The 17111-nt window shown below is 49.7% G+C and overlaps 1 protein-coding gene across 6 annotated transcripts in view; it reads left to right on the top strand.

Annotated features, from left to right (window-relative positions):
• FAT3 (FAT atypical cadherin 3) overlaps positions 1 to 17111 on the top strand; it is a 546218-nt gene that overhangs the window by 360394 nt on the left and 168713 nt on the right. For 4 of the 6 annotated variants that reach the window (XM_060234951.1, XM_060234949.1, XM_060234948.1 and 1 more), the window contains exons 5-6: positions 9673 to 9883; positions 10316 to 10384. In XM_060234951.1, coding sequence (XP_060090934.1) covers positions 9673 to 9883; positions 10316 to 10384 — 280 coding nt within the window. The remainder of the gene's footprint in view (positions 1 to 9672; positions 9884 to 10315; positions 10385 to 17111) is intronic. The other 2 variants (XM_060234952.1, XM_060234950.1) reach the window with 1 other exon arrangement.

Below are 17111 nucleotides of genomic sequence, written 5' to 3'. Positions count from 1 at the left end.
AATCCATTCCAAATCTGGAGGCTTGTTCAGCTTTTCTACCCCTAGAGATTACAAATTCTTCTAATCCCCGGGAGGGAATTTATTTGATTCCAGGGATTTGGTGGGGAGAGGAAATTTAGTCAGAATGTTCATCCAGCACTGTCTCTCTCTGCCATTTGGAGCCCATAAGATGACAATGGTGGCCATGATTTACGGTTGCCAAGTCCAATTCCAAAAATATCTGGAGGATCTTCTTCGTGGTCTCTGTGCAGTCCCATACATGGGTCTTGCCGCAGGCAACGGATCCATACCTCGGAGCTCCAATAGCTCGCCTATAACGTCTTTTGGCGCGCTTTCCTCCCGCTCTGGGGAGCAGGCAGCGACCGCGCATGCCTGGAGCGGGGGGAGAGCGCCCATTCCACTCAGTTTCTTTCCTACCGCCGCCCGGACAACACCTTCCTCGCTGCGTTCCTCCTTAGCTCGTCCATTACCTCATCCTTTCGACCTTTTTCCTTCACCTGGTATCGTATTTTCTTTTTCTTATATCTTCGCCTTTCGTCCCGAAAAATCTAAAAAAAAAAAAAAAAACCCGTTTCTGCGCTATCTTTCCCCTTTTCTCCCTTCCCCCCCCCCTCCCTTGTCCGGAGCGCATGGAAGGGAAAGTTACCTTCAAAAAGTGCACGCGCTGTGGGACCAAAATCCCTACTTCAGACGGCCACAGCCACTGCCTTTTTTGCTTGGGGGAATCTCACCGAGTTGACTCCTGCCCTCATTGTGCGAACTTCGGAAAGCAGGCCCGGAAAAACCGTGCGGCAAGGCTCCGGAGTTTCCTGATTGAGCTGTCCTTAAGGGCTATGCCCGCATCGGACTCGCCGCCTCCCCAACAACAAGCGGGAGATTCGGCTTCTACGGACGCGTCTCTCTCCAAACAGAAACACAAGTCTGATAAAAAGTCTTCGAAGCACGCCGAGACCGGCCATAAGGCTTCGAAGAAATCGCGCCATTTGGAATCTACGGATCCGGCGCACAAAAAATCTCGTCATTCCGGATCGGCCGATTCGGCTCCGAGGAAACTCCACTCGCACTCGGCTCCCAAGAAGCCTCAGGCTCCAATCTCGACATCGACGTCTATGGATCCTGCGACTCCAACACAACCTGCTCTTCCGCCTGAGTTGTCGGTTCCGTCGGACGTCATCACCGACATGCCCCAACTGACACCTCACACATCCACAGCAGTGGAGGTTATACCAGTCCACTCTCGTTCGCCTTCGGTGCACAGCGTGGTCCCGACCGACTTTCTTGAACCCGATCTCACCACCGAGTCTACCCAGACCTACCTTAAACCTCCGCTTCGAATCGGATCCTTCCGAGACATCGGAATTTCTCCCCTGTATAAGGACTTCCGAGACATCGGGATTTCTCCCCTGTACAAGGACTCGGCCGCTCAGGCCTCAAACAACGGTCGCTCTCGTTCACCCTCACGTCGAGTCCGATCCCGGTCGCCGCTCCTCAAAGACCGCTCCAGATCGCCACGTCGGCGCCGAGACTCCGACTCCTCGGATTATTATCGCGACTACTATGCCACTCCCAGATACGACCGTCACTACTCTCGTTTCCATCGTCCTTCTCGGTCTCCATCTCTGGAGGGTTCAGGTTATTCCCCATACCGCTACGAGGACTCTCCTAGACCCCGTGATCGACTCCGTGACTTCTCCCGACGACTCCGCGATTCTCCACGGGCTCGTGGTTTCGACCGTGACCTCTCTTCTCCTCGACCCCGTGATTACTCTCGAGATCGGATCCGAGAGCCACGCCCCCGTGGTTTCGACCGTGACCTCTCTTCTCGATCCCGCGATCAAGATCGGACCCGAGAACATGACTATCCTTGGGATCGGATCCGAGAGCCTGATTACTCTCGCTATTCCCCTCGACTCCGTGATAGGCTTCGGGAATGCGTACGTCTCTCCGATCTACAGCGATCCCGGGACCACTACCAGGCAGAGGACGCTAGACCGCGCACTCCATCAGCCTCGGCCTCGATTGCTCCTCCGGTCTCCACTCCTACAGACCAACCTGCTCAGACGGTGAAACCTAAGACCGTTCCTTCGGACCCGATCCGGCCTCCACATCCTCCTTCGGGTGAGGATTCCCGCTCCGACCCTGAATCGTCAGCATCGTCAGACTCCGAGGACCGCCCTGACTCGGTAGCCTCGGACTCGGTACCACAGCCCCGACTCTCTCCATCAGATGCGTCCAAGGCCTATCTCCATCTAATCACCACCATGGCCGAAGCCCTCAACATTACTCTTCCGTCGGACTCACCTAAGGTCTCTGACGTTGTACACGACCTCGTGCAAACGGACTTTCCACCTGGCTCATTGCTTCCTATGCTTCCGGTGCACCTCGAAGGCCTCCGCGAAACCTGGGACAAACCTGCCTCGGTCCCACCAACCGCTAAACGCTTTGACTCTCTCTACAGAGTTCACGCTCCTGAGGCTAAATTTCTTGCTTCTCATCCGGCACCCAACTCTATTATTGTGCACTCAGCCACTAAGGCTAAGCCATCCAGACATCCGACACCTCCTGACCGTGAAGGCAGGAAATTAGACACCCTGGCAAGGAAGATATTCACCCTTGCCTCCACAAATTCTAAACTGAACAATTATTTAGCCTACTTTTCGGCTTATGTCTTCAACTTGGCCAACCAATTTACGCCTCTTATTCCCGCCCTTCCTGAACCCTCCCAAAGAACGGCCTCCGGCTTGGTATCAGAGCTCTCTAGAGTGTCGAAGCAACAGATCAACACCATACGCCATGCTGTCTCCTGCTCTTCCAGGGTCTTTGCGTCCTCTGTTGCCCTACATCGCCACGCCTGGCTGAGGTCCACAAATTTACAACCGGACATTAAACAAAAGATCGAAGACCTCCCCTTCGATGGCCTCGGCCTTTTCCATGCTTCTACTGACGAGGTCCTAGCCTCGGTGGATGACGGCCGCAAGCGTGCTAAGCGCTTGGGAGTTTCCCAACCGTTCTCCCAGCATTCCAACCGTGCAAAGCCCTGGAGACCATCATTTCAAAGGCGTCAAAGGTCACCTAAGCGTACTGATTTCTGGAAGAGAAAGACTGGCCAGCAGAAACCTCAGTTTCAACAGAGGCCGCGGTCACAACAGCCTAAAAAGTCCTCCCTTCCTTCTAAACAGTCTCTTTGACTTTCCCGAACCGTTTTTCCACACACGTCTGTCACCATTCCTTCCCACTTGGAACTCGATAACAACCGACTCCTGGGTGCTGACCATCGTGCGTCTAGGTTACGCAATCGAGTTCATTTCTCCACCTCGCCACCACTATTTCATAGCTACCCCTCCGTCTTCTCTCCTCCGTCAGGAGATTCTGGACTTGCTCCACAAGGAAGCCATAGAGCCCGTCCCCCCCCCTACATCGGGGGACAGGCTTCTATTCAAGATACTTCCTAGTTCCCAAGAGGGATGGAGGAAGGCGTCCCATTCTAGATCTAAGGAAGCTCAACAAGCACATCGCATACAGGAAGTTCAGAATGATCTCCCTGCAGTCCATCCTGCCCCTTATTCCCAGGAATTCCTGGATGGCTTCCCTAGACCTTCAGGACGCTTACTTCCATGTGACCATTCGACCTCAACATCGGAAGTATCTGCGATTTGCCATGGGCCGGGACCACTACCAATATGTGTCCCTACCTTTCGGCCTTTCCACTGCGCCGCGCGTGTTCACCAAGTGCATGGCGGTTGTGGCAGCTGCGCTTCGCACTCGGAACATCCCAGTCTTCCCATACATCGACGACTGGCTCCTTGTGGCCCCGACACAACAGCAATTGGAGCACAACCTCGACACAGCTCTCACTCTTCTGAACTCCCTGGGCCTTCGCGTGAATGCATCAAAATCGCACCTCACACCTACCCAGGACCTCAAGTTTATAGGCGCCCTTCTCTGCACCTCCCTGCATCGAGCCTTTCTCCCCGAGGATCGGGCACACACTATTATTGCCCTAGCCAAGTCAGTTCAACAACAACCTCGTCAGTCTGCGTTCACAATCCAACGCCTGCTGGGCCTTATGGCCGCTACGACATCTGTCCTTCATTTTGCCAGACTGCGAATGCGACAACTACAAACCTGGTTTGTCCGAGCCTACCACCCTCAAACGCAACCGCAAGCTGTTCTGCTCACTGTTCCACAGAGAGCGCTTCTATCTCTCACGTGGTGGACTGTACCCAACAATCTCCTCGAGGGCAAGCCGTTTCTACCGACTTCCCCGACGGCCACAATAACAACAGATGCCTCCAAGTGGGGATGGGGAGCCCACCTAGAGGACAAAACTGTCAGAGGGCTTTGGACGACCGCTGAGAGCCTCATGCATATAAACTGCTTAGAACTGATCGCGGTGCACAGAGCTCTTCAATCATTTCTTCCACTAATAAAGGGCCAGCATGTTCAGATCTCTACGGACAATATGGCAACTGTTTATTACATAAACAAGCAAGGGGGCACCAGATCCCTCCGTCTCTGCCGTATAGCCGTACTGCTTTGGGAATGGTGTGTCAAGCACAACATATTCATGACTGCCATTCATCTTCCCGGTGTGGAGAATATTTTGGCCGACTCCCTCAGCAGGATTCGCATAGACGACCACGAATGGTCCATCAATCCGATCTACCTTCGGCGCATCTTCCGTTGCTTCGGAACACCCAAGGTGGACGCCTTTGCATCCAGGGACAATGCCAAGTGTCCTCAGTTTTATTGCAGGAGGGGCAACGACGCATTTCTGCACAATTGGACAGGTCCCCTTCACTACTTCTTTCCACCGACCCCCCTTCTGACACGTGTGTTGGTGAAAATAGCTCGGGATGGCACAGACTGCATCCTCATTGCGCCATGGTGGCCTCGGCAACCGTGGTTCACGCGGCTGCTTCAACTGTCACGCCACACTTACTGCCGGCTTCCTCCTGCGGGCGACCTCCTCTCTCAAGCCAACGGTCAGGTTCTTCATCACAACCCTCGAGTCCTGGCCCTGGCTGCCTGGAGAATACATCCACCTACCTCTCAACAGAGGTAGCCAATGTCATACTCAACGCAAGAAAGCCTTCCACGAGACTTTCTTATCAGCGTAAATGGAAGCGCTTCTGTTCCTTTGCGACATCTTCTCATCTGCAGCCGGAAACGGCTCCACTTCCCCTAATCCTGGACTACCTGCTTTCTCTACAGAAATCGGGACTCTGTTATTCCTCCTTGAAGGTTCACCTTTCTGCGGTTTCTGCTTTCCACAATCCGATTGATGGCAAGACTGTGTTCTCCCATCCTTTATCAAAGTCCTTTCTTAAGGGCATGTTGCACCTCAACCCACCTGTTAAGCCCTTTGTTCCGACTTGGAGTTTATCGTTAGTCCTTTCCTGCCTGATGAAAGCCCCTTTTGAGCCTATGGCTACCATAGACCTCAACCTTCTTTCCTGGAAGACAGCATTACTCGTAGCCCTTACCTCGGGCAAACGGGCAAGTGACTTATGCGCCTTCCGCTACGATCCTCCCTACACCATTTTCCACAAGGACAAAGTTGTTTTGCGACCGGACCCTGCGTTCCTGCCTAAGGTTGTCTCCCAGTTCCACCTATCAACCTCAACTTCTCTACCAACCTTTTTCTCCAACCCATCCGACCAGGGTCAACGAGCCCTACATTCCTTGGACGTTAGAAGGGCTTTATCCTTCTACCTTGACCGTACACAACCTTTCCGTAAGGACCCTAACCTGTTTGTGGCCTATGGAAACCCTCACAAGGGTCTTAAAATTTCTACCCAACGTCTGTCGAAGTGGGTAGTCAGTGCCATCAGGTTGTGCTACGAACTGGCTAAACAGCCTTTGCCCGAAGGCCTTAAGGCCCACTCTACTAGAGCGATCTCGACGTCTTCGGCCTTTCTACAAGGCGTTTCTCTAGAGGACATTTGTGCGGCTGCATCCTGGTCCTCTCCATCCACGTTCGTCTCCCATTATGCGCTGGACGTTCGTGCGAGACGTGACGCCTCCTTCGGTCAAGCGGTCCTCAGATCCATCTTCCACTGAAGCCAGGGGTGAGTGCATCCGCTTCCATCTTTACGCTGCATACCATGTCACATGATGGGTGATTGCGTGATTGCATGTGATCTGATTGCTTCCTGTGACTAACTTTCTTCTTTACCAGCACCCTCCTCCAGGTCATCTAGCTGGCTAGTCACCCATGTGTGGGACTGCACAGAGACCACGAAGAAGATAAACAGGTTGCTTACCTGTAACTGATGATCTTCGAGTGGTCATCTGTGCAGTCACACACGCCCACCCAGCCTTCCCCGCTGCTGGCCTCTTGTAATTGTTGCTTAACCTTGTATAGTGTCAGTGCCGGCGGCGGCTGGAAGAAACTGAGTGGAATGGGCGCTCTCCCCCCGCTCCAGGCATGCGCGGTCGCTGCCTGCTCCCCAGAGCGGGAGGAAAGCGCGCCAAAAGACGTTATAGGCGAGCTATTGGAGCTCCGAGGTATGGATCCGTTGCCTGCGGCAAGACCCATGTGTGTGACTGCACAGATGACCACTCGAAGATCATCAGTTACAGGTAAGCAACCTGTTTTTTTCGGGGTGGAGACATTGGAAGTGGAGTCATGAGCAAGGTTGTGACAAGCATAACTGAACTCCAAAGGGAGTTCTGGCCATCACATTTAAAGTGACCACACACCTTTTATATGCTTTCCCTTCACTGGAAATAATGAAGGCTAGGGGCACCTTCTTTTGGGGCTCATAGAATTGGACCCCTTGGTTCAATCTTTTTGAACCTTGGAGGGTATTTGGAGGAGAGGCATTAGATGCTATGCTGCAAGTTTGGTGCCCCTACCTCAAAAAACAACACCCCCCCTAGAACCCCAGATACCCACAGATCAATTCTCCATTATACCCTATGGGAATCAGTCCCCAAAGGGAATAATAGAGAGCATAGCAGACATTTCCCTTCCTCACTCCCACTTTCTGATGATCCTGAAGCAGGGGGAGGGCCTCCAAACCAGGAGATTACCTGCCCCCACCTGGGGGTTAAAGACAGCACAACGGAAGTTATAGTGACCAAATAACTAAGAATGTACTGAAACAAAATCGTACAAATAGGTTCAATAGAAGACTAAATAGCAATAACAATTCCCCAAAAGTTTCACAGTTCCATCAAAGGAGCCCCAATGAACAGGAGGTCGATTTGATTATTCCTGCTCCAAAAGCTCTTCTAGCATAGGGTACTCCAACCACATAAACCAAAGGCAATAGCTCAGAAAAGATATCAAAGTATTTCTGATGCATCAGTAAGTTGCAAAACCCACACGATTTTTATCAGTGCATCCAGAGACTGCCCATAGAATTCTCAATGGACAAACGGGACAGAAAGTCTCCAGTAAGATTTCAAGATGGCACTAAACTCCCAAAAAACCTTGTGGGTTTTGCAACTTTTTGCAAACTTATTGATGCATCAGAAACACGTTGATATCTTTTCTGAGCTTTTGCCTTTGGTTGAGATATGTGGTTGGAGCACCCAGTGCTAGAAGAGCTTTTGAAGCAGGAATAATCAAGTCGGCCTCCTGTTCATTGGGACTCCTTTGATGGAACTCTGAAACTTTTGGGGAATTCTTATTGCTATTTAGTCTTCTATTGAACATATTTGTATGATTTTGTTTCAATACATTCTAAGTTATTTGGTCACTATAACTTCGGTTGTGCTGTCTTTATCCTACAAGTAACCTCCCTTCCCCACCTGGAGGTTGGCAGCTCTACCATGATCTCTGGATCCCGAAGCCTTTGGGCCCCATCAACGTCCTTCCTCTGTTTCCCAGCCTCCTGATGGAATACATTTGAATTTTTTAAAAGGTAAAGGTGCAAGCACCCTGTGCAAGCACTGGTCGTTTTCACGGCAGATTTTTTACGGGGTGGTTTGCCATTGCCTTCCCCAGTCATCTACACTTTCTCCCCAGCAAGCTGGGTACTCATTTTACCAATCTCAGAAGGATGGAAGGCTGAGTCAACCTGGAGCCGGCTACTTGAACCAGCTTATGCTGGGATCGAACTCAGGTCGTGAGCAGAGGGCTCCGACTGCAGTACTGCAGCTTTACCACTCTGCACCACGGGGCTCTTCACGTTTGAATTAGTCATATCTAAAGTCCTCTGGCTCCTTTAAAGTTTGCCATGGCACATCCTTTCAGTAGTGCAACGGCCTGGTTTGTCATCATATTTAGGGCAGGATATTAGCTTCCCTGTTCACTCCGTTGAATTCCCATTCTACTCAAACAGCTCTCCTCGCCTGTTTGTCAAATACGGGGAAGAATTTTTTATAACCTGCGTCTTAAACGAACACAAAGAGGCCTTGGCAGAACTCCTCATCACACTGAGCGTTAATTAGGATCCATTTTCACTGGAACAATATTCTGTGGACTTGGCAACGGTTAGATGGAGGAGGAACTTAAACGAATGGTAAACAGAAAAGTATTGAGTGGGCACAGGTGTCTGGTGTCGTGCCACGCAGATCGATAGCTCTTTCTTCTCCCCACCCCTCCCCTACAACCCATCTTGTTTGAATGACTCATCAGTGACTTCCAAGATGAGAGCAAACAACAGTGCAAGCAGGGGCTTTGTCACAGCTCACCCTGGGAAGCTCTTTTGGACACATTCTCCTACACCTGGTTTAGCGGACAACAGCAACTTCTTGACACCAGAGCATAGTGCAGGGGTGTCGAACTCATGAAGGCCAGATCTGACATAAAATGAGACTAAGAAGAAGAACTGCAGATTTATACCCCGCCCTTCTCTCTGAATCAGAGACTCAGAGCGACTTACAATCTCCTTTACCTTCCTCCCCCACAACAGACACCCTGTGAGGTGGGTGGGGCTAAGAGAGCTCTCACAGCAGCTGCCCTTTCAAGGACAACCTCTGCCAGAGCTAGTGGCTGACCCAAGGCCATTCCAGCAGGTGCAAGTGGAGGAGTGGGGACTCAAACCTGGTTCTTCCAGACAAGAGTCCACACACTTAACCACTACACCAAACTGGCTCTCTTGTCGGGTTGGGCCATGTGTGTCATGAAACGTAATTCCAGGTAGCAGAGATATAAACTTTATAAAGGACACAGACGAACACAAAAAGTTTTTAAAGCTTAAAATAAAACACGCTTACAACATTAGCACTCATTGGTCTTAAAGGTGCTTTCTTTGTATCTCTCTCATGTGAACCAGGGAACTGGGCAAAGGAAGCTCTGGCTCTTTCCTCCCTTCCCCAGGTGACCATGAAGGGGAGGAGCTGTCCATTGTGGACTGACAGTACTCTCTTAGAGACAAAACTAAACCCTAAAGAGCCAGTTCGGAGTAGCGGTTAAGTGCGCGAACTCTTATCTGGGAGAACTGAGTTTGATTCCCCACTCCTTCACATGCCCCTGCTGATGTGACCTTGAGTCAGTTACAAGTTCTCCCAGAGCTGTTCCTCTCAAGAGCAGTTTTGTCAGAGCTCTCTCAGTTCCACCTATCTCACAGGCTGTCTGTTGTGGCGATGGGAAGAGAAAGGAGATTCCCTCTGAGACTCCTTCGGGTAGTGAAGAGTGTGGTATAAATCCAGTCTCCTCTTCTTCTAAAACCCTTTCACCAAGAAGTACACTAATATTTCCTACTATATCCTCTCCAGATAAAAGCAGTTGACAACGGCCGGCCGCAGAAGTCTTCAACCGCCAGGCTGCACATCGAGTGGATTAAGAAACCGTCGCCATCGCCGATCCCACTGACTTTCGACGAACCCTTCTACAACTTCACCATCATGGAAAGCGACAGAGTGACAGAAATCGTCGGGGTGGTCTCAGTGCAGCCAGCGAATATCCCTCTGTGGTTTGACATCGTCGGTAAGCCCAGCCGTGGTGGAAATAAGCGGCAAAAGTCCTGTGTGGTTTGTGAGAGAGAACTAACAAGGAATCAGCTTCCTGGGACTGAAACTGCATTTGTGATGCTGAAAAGGAAATGGCTTTTTTTTAATATACTACTATACTACCTCTCACGCTTTGGTTATGATTCCTTAGCTAAGCTGTATGGCTGGATTTGTTTCTTTCTCTTCCATAATATGTGATTTGACTTGCGATTCCTAATGTTGTCTGTCATTTAAAATCTCTGGCCATAGTTTGCTAAATCTCATTTCTAAATGTATTTTTGATGGTTAACTTAGATTGGCTGTCCCTCATCTCTCTCTCTCTCTTTTCTCTTCACGCTTTTTGTTTGTTTCTTTTGCATTCTGTTATTCTTGTTTTTTTGTTTTCTGCTTCCGACTTCTGTGCTTCAAGGTGGCAAGCATGCACGAGAGATGTTCTATATCCTACAGACAGCTTGTGGGCAGAACTGTTCAACAGAAGGTACCTTCAGTGCAAAACACATTTGCTACAGTGGACTTTTTAAACTGCTTTTCTTTTGGGGGGTTTATTTTGGTATTATTAATATTTTTTTAAGTGTTCTCTGAAACCAGTTGTACTTGCATCTTTTCTAGCTGCTTGGGACACAATACGTGGATGTTATGCGTCCGTTCTCAGCATTTTGCGCATTTGCGCCTAATTACTGTCTTCCTCTTGGATCGTCAGAAGTTTTATCTTTCAAAATACAGTTTTGAACATTTTTGCAAATGCGTCGATGGAAGTGGTTAGCCTGTGGATGTTGGTACTAGCCTGGAGGGAGGGGCACATCAAAGGCTCTTTCCATAGCTGGACAAACGAGTTCACAAACTGGGTTCTCCAATTATTCTCTTTTATAGGTGGCACTGCAGTACATTATCCTGTGGTTAACTTCATAAGAGCTTGGCTGCTGCTTTGGTCTCCTCTCCAGCCCACTTCCTTCATGGGTGCCTCCTAAGTCCCTCTCCTTGAGAGCTGACCTTCCTGCTTAGTCCACTAGCATGGGCGCTGTCCTCCTCCTATCATGCTCTAGCTGTCTCTCTTTCACCTTCCTTTCCCATCTTCTGCCTTCTCAGTCAGTTCCCCTCACTTTTTATCTCTTTTTGCCTTTTCTTTTTTCTCTGGTCCCCTTCCCAAGGACCTGCCCAACTCTTCTCTTTCTCACTCACACAGAGTGCCTACCATCCTCCACAACCTCTCTCCCTCAGGTTCAGGGTTACAAGTAGGTCAGGAAGTCACACATTGCTTTCGACCTTGCTTCTTTTAAAATATAGAGAGAGCCATGACCATTTCACATCCCAGGTCCCCTCTCTCACTCATACAGACATCACTAGACAGAGTAGCTCAGCCCCCTTTAATAATTGCCCCTCACTGTACAGAACTATTGGGGTTAGGGATTCAAACATTGTTTCATTCCCACTCTGCCATCATTTATTCATATCCGAAAATATACCCAGACCGAGATCTCAGATTGTGTGCGTTTCTTTCCATGAGACAACCAGACCACAGGGTTAAGCAAACAAGCATTTAACGTTCATTTATAGTTTGAACATAACATTGGAGTAGATCTAATAGAGGTCACAAAGTTTTGTTTCAGTTGAAATTCTGAATTGTTACCCTATTTCAGCATTTTAGATCCTTTGTTACAAACTTTGTTACCAAGCATTTGCTTGGTAAGCAGAAGGTCCCAGGTTCAATCCTTGACATCTCCAACTAAAAAAGGGTCCAGGCAAATAGGCATGAGAAATCTCAACTTGAGACTCTGGAGAGCTGCTGCCAGTCTGAGTAGACAATACTGACTTTGATGGACCAAGGGTCTGATTCAGTATAAGGCAGCTTCATATGTTCATAACTGACCCTTTTCAGTCAGCTTTAAGCTGTTCTTCTCCACAGCTTCACTCAGCCAGATTCTCTCATAACTCCCCAATGGCTGTCTTCAACTGTCTTAACTACTGTTTTTAATTGTCCCTCTCACTAACATTCCATCTGTTCCCATTTGTCACTCTGAGGGAGAGGCAGAACCTAACCTGTCCCTCACATCTTCCCACATGGCCTTCTTATGGCCTGTCAGAGCCTGCCATTGCCCTCACAGCCACATGCATCAAGGCTTCTCCCGTGCTTCTTGTATTCCCAGTTGTTTGGCCCATTCTTGGGTAGTTCTGTGTCTCACCAACACTCCCTCAAAGGGCCAGAATTCACATCCCCCAATCTGACCTCAGCCACAGTCCTGCCACTTCAGCCTTTCTCATGCCATCCTCTTTGGAGCATGGGCCACTTTGGGATGAGAGGTGTTTACCAAATGGGCCACTTTGGTAAACACCTCTCATCCCACCCTTAGGTCAGGCTGTTTTGGGGCCAACACACTAGTCCCATTTATTATTAGCAGCCCATCTAAAATCAAGTAATTTATTTAGTGTTTCAGGCATCAGCTGTCTGAAAGAAAGGGGCAAAATGACCAAGCCAATGGTTTGCAATCCATATGGCTTGTTTGTTTCTTTTGCTCACCGATTTCCACCATCACCACCCCCTTGTCTGATCACCTGAAGGCAGTAGTTACACACCTCTGGTGCTGAAGTATGTGGCTGGATAGAACCCTGGTTTAAAGTGTTAATGTTATTTTTTTTAAAAAAAAGAGAGAGACGATATCGGGAAGAAACAGGAGTCCATTTATAGGATCGGTTAGCACAGGGCTTTTTTTTGTAGCAGAAACTCCTTTGCATATTAGGCCACACACCCCTGATGTAGCCAGTCCTCCAAAAGCTTACAGTAGGCCCTGTAAGAAGAGCCCTGTAAGCTCTTGGGGGATTGGCTACATCAGGGGTGTGTGGCCTAATATGCAAACGAGTTCCTGTTACAAAAAAAGACCTGGGTTAGCAGGTGCGTTACAGCTGAAGGTTGTTGCTTTGAATCTGTTTTCCTATCCTTAAATCCCACTGTCAACCATGAGAGTTGTGAGTGTCTTTACTGCTGCAGTTGATATTACTAAATTTGTCTCCTCTTGAATGCATGCTGATGTCAATAGTCACTCCGTCTTGTTCCTCTGTCATGTGTATTCAATTGTACAATGCTATGCTGTGCTTCAATGCTATGCTGCGCTTGCTATGCCTTTGATATAACTGTAACTTGTTGCTTGTCTGGAGGGAGGATGGCATGTCTGGGAATTGGCTAGTTGCTAGGTAACCAAGGTCAAAGAGCTGGAGGAGATGCGAACCATGAACTGATAGTGGGCACCTGCGGACGGTGATGAGAGCTTAGCAAAAACCCTGCACAAAACCCCTGCTTTTGCTTGGCGCACTTTGGCTTGAATTATAACGGTCAGGGCAAAGGTTTATAAGTTGGGGGAACTGACAGAGAGGTCAGTTCCGACAATGCGTATGTATGCCCATGAAGCTGGAATGAAGATCTTGAACTTCAACTGTCTTTTCCTTGACTCTGCTCTGACATTTTGTCGGAACTCCCTTATCACCATGGCCTAGCCTAACCCCAGACTCACGATGGCTGGAGAACAGGACCAGGCTACGGGGATTACTAAAACAGACGGTGAGGAAGAACCCAAGCTCGAAGGGCCGCAGGTCACCCCGGTCACCATAACGGTGCGGAGGAAAAACTAGGGCTCCATGGATTTCCAGGAGAGTATTATCAGAGATCTGAGAGAGGACCCCCAGCAGCACCACCGACTTTTGGGACTTTAATGCTCCTACCACCCGTGGGGGTTCCAGGGCAACGAAAGTTGAGGGGAGGACCCCCGGACTGGCGGGCCAGGGGACGCAACCATGGAGTGGATGCAAGAAGCTTTAGCCGCTCAAAGCACCCAACTTTGGGAGGAAATGCAAGCCATGCATGCCTTCATGATCCAAGTGATGCAGAACCTCGCCCGGCAAGTGCGAGCGATGGGGGAGCGGATCGCAGCTGCACCACCCCCCTGCAACCAGCCCCTGGGGGGGAAAGACTGCTGATCCTCGCTGCGGGGGGGCCCTGCAGGAGGCGAACAACCCGTGGGTGGCGACTGGGTGCCACAACCTCAACCTGAGGCGGAGGAGTCGGTGGCGGTGCCCAGACGCCCCCGAGTAAGTGAAGCGAGATTTGATGGGGACCCATCAGAACTAGCCTACTTCATTGTGATTGTATGAGGGCATCTCAGTGTCTGGACCCATAACTTCCCGATGGAACAGTCATGAGTGGTGTACATTGGCAGCTGCCTCCGGGGCCCGGCGGCCCAATGGTATGTCACCCTATTCGAGAGGCAATCCCCTGCGCTCAACTCAGACATGGACCTCCTGAGGGCTCTATGATGCCACTTCAAAGACCCTCTACAGGAGACTAACGCTGTAGTGGCCCTACAAGACCTGAAGCAGGGTGCTGGATCGGTCCGAGAGTACCTCAGCGAGTTCAGGGGGCCTGGGAATGGATCCTACCAAAGTACAAGCCGTGGTGGAGTGGGAGCCCCCTCAAACCCGTAAACAACTCCAGAGCTTCCTTAGGTTCACAAATTTTTATAGGGGTTTCATCAATAACTTTGCCGAGATCACCCAACCCCTCACAGAACTGTTGAAAACCAAGGGGAAGGGGCCGCAAGCCACTAAGGGTAGCTCTAGCCTCCTGTGGACGGAAGAGTGCCAAAAGGCTTTTGATGAACTTAAGGCCCGGTTCACCTCCAAGCCCTGCCTAATACACCCTGATGAAAACAAAAGGTTTGTGGTCCAATGTGACGCGAGCAACATCGCCCACGCAGCCGTGTTACTCCAGGAGGGGCCAGATGGCCAGCTGCATCCCTGCGCTTACTTGTCTCAAAAGTTCAGCCCGGCTGAATGTAACTGGTCAGTGTGGGACAAGGAAGCCTCCACCATCAAACTGGCCCTAGAGAAGTGGAGACACTACCTAGAAGGGGCGCGGGAATCATTTGAACTCTGGACAGATCATAAAAACTTGGCCGCCCTCATTGCCACCCGCAACCTCAACAATAAGCAAGTAAGGTGGGCAGGGCTATTTCGGCAGTTCAATTTCAAGCTGGGGCACATCCCTGGAAAACTGAACTTTTTGGCGGACGCATTGTCCTGCCTCCCTCAACACGATAGCAAGAGGGAAGAAGTTATCAACTCATTGTTCACGCCCTCCCAAGTAAGCACATTGGTAACCACGCGTGCACAGACTCAGAAAGAAAGGGAGACCCCTGTTGGGTTCCTAACTGAACTGAAACAAGCTTTCCTCGACAGTCCCCCGGAGGAGGATTTACAATTAACAAAAGAGGAGGATGGGTTTTGGCGCCGAGGGGAGAAACTCTGTGTGCCCCCTTCTTTATGTAAGCAAGTGATCCAGAGGGCGCATGACTCCAAACTGGGGGGGGGGGGTGGCATTTTAGGTTTGTAAAGACAGTGCATTTGATTCATTGACAATTCTGGTGGCCAGGTTTACATAAGGATGTGGGAGAATATACAACAGGGTGCCCCACCTGTATCATGGTGAAAAAGAGGGGGGGTTGCCACCAGGGCACTTGCAACCTCTTCCCCCTGCCTCGCGCCCCTGGGAATGCATATCCATGGACTTCATAACTGACTTACCTCCTCGATGGGGAAGACAGTGATCTGGGTGGTAGTAAACACTTTTTCTAAGCAGGCTCACTTCGTGCCCTGTAAGCAACTCCCCACGGCCAAGCAGCTGGCTCAGTTGTTTATCCAGCACATCTTTCGGCTACATGCCTTCCCCGCTAAGGTGGTTTCCAACCGCAGCCCACAATCCGTTGCCAAATTTTGGTTGCACCTCTGTGAACTAGCGGAAATGAAGCAAGAGCTCAGCTCCGCCTACCACCCACAGACGGACAGATGGAACACACCAACGCGATGCATTTTCCAGCTGTCTTGGCTTGGAGAAGTGATTTAAAGAGAAAAATGCCTTCTCCAAACTTGCTGACGGGGTGGTGGAGGCTTTGAGAGCTGCACAATATGTGTAAAAGAGCCACATGTGGCTCTTGAGCTACAGTTTGGCCACCTCTGTCCTAGATCACTGGTCTTTTGCAGGCCACCCACAAGCCTGATATCCACTTTGCTGGTCCTGTGCTGATCTCTGCTAGGACAGACAGGTTCGACCCACAGGAAAGTAGCAGCTGTCATGCAACACCAGGGATAGCCACTCCGAACTCCTGAGATAACGGCGCTCTTGTTATTTATTAAGCACTTTAAAATTCTCCTAAACACTGTTAAGAACAAAGAGAGCAGAACACTGTAAGAATGACTTACAGTCGAATAGGCATCATGCAGAAGGAACAATGAACAAAATATGGCAATTTCCAGAATTCAGCAACGTTCACTTTACCTAATGACAGCTGTAAGATGGAAGAGCTGCTAATGGAGTCTCTTTTATGAACTACTTCCTAATTCACTTCCCCATTTGGCACAAATGTCAGTGGAGAAGCTGACATCTGGATGCCTCTCTGGAGATCAAGAGAACTACAGTCCGCATGTGCATGGTGCTTCAGAGTAAACAAGTAGCCTCCTCATCATGGTGATCTATTAATCTAGAACAGGGATCTCCAACACAGTGACCATGGGAGCCACCAACACCATGGCTGGTGCTCACCAAATGTTTTCAGAAAGTGGGTGGGACCACATGTCGCCTATCACGGCTTCATTACTCCTCTTCTTGCCTGCAATTGAACTCCCTCTGGTGTGTATATATGGCTCTGCCTCCTGCAGCAGCCATTTTGTGCTTAGCTCCACCTCCTGTGGCAGCCATTTTGTGGTTGCACCCACCATCCACTGACAGAATTCCAAAGATGCTAACAGTCTCAAAAAGGTTGGGGAATGGCTGATCTAGAAGAGTTCACTACTAGAGACAAGCTCAGATTTCTAACATGCAAACACAGGCCTTCCCTTTTTGCAGCAGTGGGATAAACCTAAATGAGATTTATTCCGCCTTTAGACCACCTTCACAGTGACAATTTTCTATCCAGTTTCTCAGATATTTGTACATTTGAATTCAAATATTAAAGAGAGAATGCTCTTCTTAGCCCCCCAGTCGCCATTAAATCCACAGAAGGGGGGGCACTTTCTGAATCCTGTGGGTATGCACTTCTGCAGCTCCAGGAATCAGAGATTCTGGGAGAATTGCACCTGAGTGTTGAAAAAGCAAAAAATAAAAAATAAAACTATCCCTTTGATTGCAAAATAATAATTATTATAAGAAACTGAAACTATGGGGA

This window comes from Heteronotia binoei, chromosome 3 (genome assembly GCF_032191835.1).
Source record: "Heteronotia binoei isolate CCM8104 ecotype False Entrance Well chromosome 3, APGP_CSIRO_Hbin_v1, whole genome shotgun sequence".
In the NCBI taxonomy this organism is placed as follows: Eukaryota; Metazoa; Chordata; class Lepidosauria; order Squamata; family Gekkonidae; genus Heteronotia; species Heteronotia binoei.
Note: the sequence above shows the minus strand (reverse complement) of the source record. Positions and strands in the feature narration are given on the sequence as shown.